At 41.9% G+C, this 6,000-nt stretch overlaps 1 protein-coding gene across 2 annotated transcripts in view; it reads left to right on the forward strand.

The window, feature by feature from the left end:
* The window catches only part of Slain2 (SLAIN motif family member 2), a 51,840-nt gene extending 47,651 nt beyond the window's left edge, over positions 1–4,189 (forward strand). For both annotated transcript variants that reach the window (XM_059275970.1, XM_059275971.1), the window contains 2 exons: positions 2,065–2,380; positions 3,683–4,189. In XM_059275970.1, coding sequence (XP_059131953.1) covers positions 2,065–2,380; positions 3,683–3,749 — 383 coding nt within the window. In that variant the 3' untranslated portion in view covers positions 3,750–4,189. The remainder of the gene's footprint in view (positions 1–2,064; positions 2,381–3,682) is intronic.
* The last annotated feature ends 1,811 nt before the right edge of the window (positions 4,190–6,000 follow it).

Here is a 6,000-nt window from a genome sequence, read left to right on the forward strand (position 1 = left end):
CTAATTCTCTCCATTTTTGATTATTGCTGTTACTTTGGTCTGGGGACTTGTCTCATTTCTGCTGTGTATACTCAGCCCATTGTTTAGCTGAAGAGTCAAGCAGACCCCTAAGCTGAGTTCTGAAGGTCTTTGAAGTAGCTCTCCCCTGAAGCACTGTATTACAGATTTCTGTTTTTGTCTTCTCTGCTCTTAAGTTTGATCTTTCCGAGATCCCCTGTCTAATCTGTAGTTCAGAGAGTGTGTTCAGAGCAACAACAAAAAGCTGTAGGGCTGCAGTACTGGCTCCTTTCGTATCAGACCCTTAGACCCAACATTCTAAGCCGCCGCCTTGCAGAAATTACTGTACTCAATGGTTAAGTACTTTTTAAATGGTTCATGAACCTGTCCGGTCTTACAGGAGTCTGGCAGCAGGCTGATCATCCTCTCAGCCCTACTTAAGCTCTCTTTCAGGCTAGCTTCTCTGGTTCTTGTCTTATAGCTTCTACTCAGTCTTGGAAGGGAGGGTATGGCAGAGCAGAGCAGCTCACATTGTGGAGCCAGAAGCAGAAAGTGCTTCTGTTAGCTAGCTTCCTCCTTCTTCTTTTGTCACATTCAGCGTGTCCCCATTCCTGTGTCCCACCTCCACCCCATGAGTTTGTACCACCCACAGAGAGTGGTGTCTCTGCCTTGTTTGATCCTCCCTGGAAACATCCTCACAAACTCACCTAGAAGTCTGCTTCCCTAACCCTAAGCACTTGTCAACCCAGTCAGTCAGAATTAGCCACACATCCTTCCTTTCCTCCTTTGTACAGTAGACCTTACTGTCTCTTCTCTCCTACACGTGGGTTGATAGAGGGAGAAAACAATGTGTAGAATAACCCGCTTCTGTGGCCCAAGCTTCCTCTCCGTGTGTACCCTCCTGAAAAAGGGGGTTGTTGGAGAAAAGTATTATCCTTCTGCCTCTGGTCCACACACCTCCTGCTCCCTGCCTTATCTCTAAGGCTCTGTGTTTGATAAAGCATGTTAAGGTTGTATTTGAATTGTGTGTTGTGTCCATGGCCTTCAGAGGAAACTAAAACCCTTTCAGAGGAGATGTGTTCAAACATGAAGAAGTAGAAAAGGGTGGGTGTGTACCCCAAGAGATCTAAACTTAGTCTCAAAGGGACTTGTTGAAATAATAAAATGTTTTTGAGTCTTGTCTTAACTTAGAAATGAAGACTACATTTCATTTCATGTATCTGGCATTTGTTTTAATATAATAGCATTTTTCTTAATGGACTTGGCATTATATGACTTCCTAGGCTCATATGCTCCTGGATTGCACACACATGTGTATTGGGACAACTTTCAGGAATTATTTCTCTCCTTCTGCCGTGGGTTCCAGGGATTCAGTTCCAGTTGTCATATGTGTGTGGCAAGCACCATTACCCACTAAATCATCTCAGTGCCTCTGGAGCTGACTTTTAAAATAATAGTAACTGTTAATTCCTTATTTCTAGTTACACTGAATATGTGTCTTTGAGGCTACAGTCACCTGATTTATGTTTGCATGGATAGCCAACCCTTTTACCTCTAGAATGTTCTCATATGGCCCTAGTTAGTTGCTACGGTGGGACAGAATCCTATGATGCCTATATACTTCTTTTTAATTTTTATTTATTGTTGTGTTGCATGTGCAGGTGCACATGCAGGCAATGGTGGGGTGCATGTATGTTACATGCCACAGCATATGTGGAGGTCAGAGGACAACTTTGTCAAGTCCTACCTTTATATGTGTTCCTCAGATTGAACTTGGGTTTCTAAGTATTTGTGGCAAGTACCTTTAACCACTGAGCCATCTTGCTGGTCCCTATGGTGCCCACCCCCTCCTATTGTGGGATCCAAGTTAAGCTGGTTAATGTACTTTTTCAAGGACAGTTGTAACCCTCTGAGGTAACCTTCTTCCTATTAGCCCAGAAAAGTCCTATGTGTGAGGCTCCTAATTAGATGTTCTAGTGCTCCATTGTCACGGGTAGCACAGCAGTGGCTTCACTGGTCCTCGGTCCCTCTGAAAACACTGCCTTTCCTTTGCTCTTCTGTATGCAGTACCTTCTCCAGGCAAGTTCCGCTCCCCTGCAGCACCATCTCCGTTGGCTCTTCGGCAGCCAGTGAAAGCGTTTAGTAACCATGGTTCTGGTTCTGGTGGCCAAGAAACTACACAGTTCACACAAACCACCTCCTCACCTGGACCTCCCGTGGTGCAGAACCCAGTCCCAGCAAACCCTTCCAGCAATATCAACAGCACCACTCTAACCAGACCTGCAGGGACAACTGCCATGAGGAGTGGCCTGCCCCGGCCGAGCGCCCCTTCTGCGGGGGGCATCCCAGTGCCTCGCAGCAAGCTTGCACAGCCTGTTCGCAGGTAAGTGGGAAAGGTTGTACTCGGCACACCTGGGCCTATGAAAGTGAGCAGACGGCAGTCGGTATTGCCTCTTAAGTAGAGCATCACCTCCTTGTTTTGAAGAAGTCTTCATTTGGATAGTATACCACCGTGGTTCAAGTTCATTTTGTCCCAGTGCCTAATGTGACTAAGCATCTCAGGAAACTCCTAGGACAGAGTCGTTAAAGACACTTGAGTTGGTTGTGATAACTGTTCCTTTTGAGAATAACAATAAAGATTTAAAAAGCACAAGGGGATTGAGAAAAGCTGGCTGCACTAGCCGGGCAGCTACTTTTCACACTGGTACAATTCAGAATTATCTGTGGAGTTTTTATAAGTGTAGAGACCCAGCTTCTACCCCCAGAGATTCTGACTGAGCCCCCTCACCTCCATTTTGTTGTTTAATCTTGAAATGATTCTGACCCCAGGGAGGTTGTGACCAAACCACGTGATCTCTACCCTTTAAGAAGGGGATTAGCGGGCTGGAGAGATGGCTCAGAGGTTAAGAGCACCGATTGCTCTTCCAGAGGTCCTGAGTTCAATTCCCAGCAACCACATGGTGGCTCTCAACCATCTGTAGTGAGATCTGGCACCCTCTTCTGTGTACGTAATAAATAAATAAATCTTTTTTAAAAAATTTAAAAAAAAATAAAAAAAAAGAAGGGGATTAGCGCCACCAATAAGTTTAGATGTTAGCTATAATTAAAGTTTGTTTTCTTGAAAAGAAATGCCAATCTTGTATTTAAACTATATTCCTGTACTTGCTTTATCTTACTGTAAACATTTCACAGTTTGAGATTTAGTTGTAGAACGCAATGGCTTTGTGTTGTGCACAGCACTAAATAACTCCTTACCTTGTCTAACTGTCACAGTAACGAGTACTTTTATTTTTTAGATGAATATATTGAAATTTAGTGAAATTAAGTAATTTTCGTGAGGACATCCACTAGTAAGACTGTTGGTTACAAATTTGTGTGACTTCAAACCCCTTTACACTCAGTCTGTACTGTCACTGTCAGCATTTGGCCTCATGGTCCATGTTAGGAAAGAGTGAGACTTTCTTTCCTCTTGTTTTAATTCCATAGCCACATTAACAAAAAGAGGTGAGAGGAATCGTCTTGAATGTAGTAAAATTTGAAAGCTGTGAAGATGCTGAGCAAGAAAAGGTTCTAATACTTGTTTAGAGCTGTGATCTTAATAGTTCCCTGAAATAGAAGACATGTGGCAGAGTGTATGTAGTATTTTGTGCAGACATAAAAAAAACATACAGTTCCTTGATTTCAGATCCTTGCCAGCTCCTAAGACCTATGGTAGCATGAAAGACGACAGTTGGAAAGATGGCTGTTACTGACCAGCAGAGACAAGAGCGCAGAGGTCCACAGCTTCACGGACACCCCTTCACCAGGCTGAAACCAACTTTTATATGCAGACTCTGCAGCTAAGACTCGGGGTCGTAGAGCCCCAGCCCTCTCTGTCTACAATAGCACAAACCGGCAGAGAAGACGAAGCAGCACTTTATCCCACGGAACATCCGATACGTTTGGTAATCATGCAATCACTCTCCATGGAGTCACTCTTAGCTTTGTTCACTAGAAACACGGTTCTTTTTTATCGTTTGACAGAGGCCACTATCTGGGCAAATACCTAATGGATGCCAAAGAGAAATGCCCATTTGTAAAGAGAGTACTTTTGTACACGGGAAGGTGGTGAATTCAGGCTGTCCAAAACCTCACGTTCAACCTACTTTACTGTACGAATAGTATCAATAAATACTGTGTTAACAAGAACTAATATTCTGACTAATTAAATTGTTTTATTAGTCCTTCAGGATAGAATAAATTATAAAGATTGGGAGGGAGAAAGGAACGACCTGAGCTAAAGACTTAAAACATGCTACCTGTGTTTAAGAGAGTTTTATAAATTACTTTGGCAAACTCATTGGAAAAAGTATCATTCTTTTAAATCATACATCTTAGACATAGTTCACACATCACCACCGCCAGGTGGTGTCACCATGCTCGCCCACCACATTGCATCAACATCTCAGCCTTCTATGTGCTTGTTTTGATTGCCAAAAGGGCTCACTATCAGCTCCACAGTCTTCTAACCCTTACACTTCCTGGCTCAGGAAAGATGGTCTGTGCTCTTGAAGCCAACGTCCCCACATGCTCTTTTCTGTCACAGAACTAGAAGATCTTGTTCCCATGACCAGGTTTCTATGATGTGGAAGAGCAAGTTGTGTGTGTCTTTACTCTTGATAAAACAACACCTCAGAGCTTACAAGCTGGAATAAAACCATACCGCAAGAGGAGGGGAAATCTATGCATTTAACTACAAAATCTCTGGTGATGACAGTTGTATTGCTGCTCTTACTTAAGTGGTGTAACGTCCGTTATGTGGTAGTCGATCCTCTTCAAGCTGAATAACTGTATGATGTACCTTTAAAATACTGTCCCTTTTGACTTAGATTCTGCCTTACATCAATGTTTGCATTGTTTGGTAAAAACCATCCGACTCTTAATTTGCTAAATAACTTGCTGTCTAATGACGCATGCGTGTATATATACCCTTGAAATCAACTGTTTCGGTTTTATTGGATTATTACCAAACTAACTCAAGCTGACTTCTCATTTTTGATAATGGGGTCTGTTTTTTAAATACTTAGTCTGGACAGATCTAAAATATTGGCAGTTGGGTCACATAAAGGTGGAGGGATTTGAACACGTTTCCTGTTAGTAGAGGATGTTCTGAAAGTTGGAAGTAGAAATGGAAGGAAGCATCGAGTTGATGATAACAAAGACCCAGTCTGCCAGACTGATGCTCGACCGCAGGGAGACCTTCAGCTAGCTAGCACGAGCAGCTGTCAGTGCCGGGAACTGGAGTGTAGAATGGAAGAACATGTATCCTTGCATTTGAAGGTGGCAAGAGGGAATGGAGGGGTTATCCACAATGATGAACTAAAACTATTGCTTTTCAGAGGAAGATGAAACATGTGCTTGGTGGGAAGTGTCTCGTGTAAATCTAAGTAACAAAGAAGTAGCCTCTGTCTCTGAGGAGTTACACGTGCACACAGCAAACAGGTCTCTGTTTCAGTGTAACATTTCAAAAAATAATAAATGCTGCAATCTAATAATTTAAAAGAAGAACTTTAATGAACCATCTATTACATTTTTTAAGTTAGATAATCAGTTTCAAAAGGAATATTCAGGTTATTTAACATTGTTTTTAAATGGCTGCATCAGAAAAATATCTATTTTTTTTTAATTAAACTATTTCATCACTTGTTTAAAAATGTATTTTGGATCTGAGTTTGGTGATATTATTTTACCTGCTGCTGTACTACCACAGACTATTGGCTTTTAGTTTCCTAAAGAGAAAAATTGCCTTTTTACTAGAAAGCCTTTGTGTATTGCCAGTTTTTCTGTTTGGGAAAATCTAAGGATTTACTGTGGTTAGTCGTACAGAAGAAATGTGGGTTTGATAAACTAGTGCCTATGATTTTAACTTATGTTTGATATATAGTAGTAAGGGGTTATGAATGTTGATTATTTTGTGCCAACAGCCCAGAATTGTCACTTATATGTCAGCAGAAAACTATGACC

This window comes from Peromyscus eremicus, chromosome 10, assembly GCF_949786415.1.
Source record: "Peromyscus eremicus chromosome 10, PerEre_H2_v1, whole genome shotgun sequence".
Classification (NCBI taxonomy): domain Eukaryota; kingdom Metazoa; phylum Chordata; class Mammalia; order Rodentia; family Cricetidae; genus Peromyscus; species Peromyscus eremicus.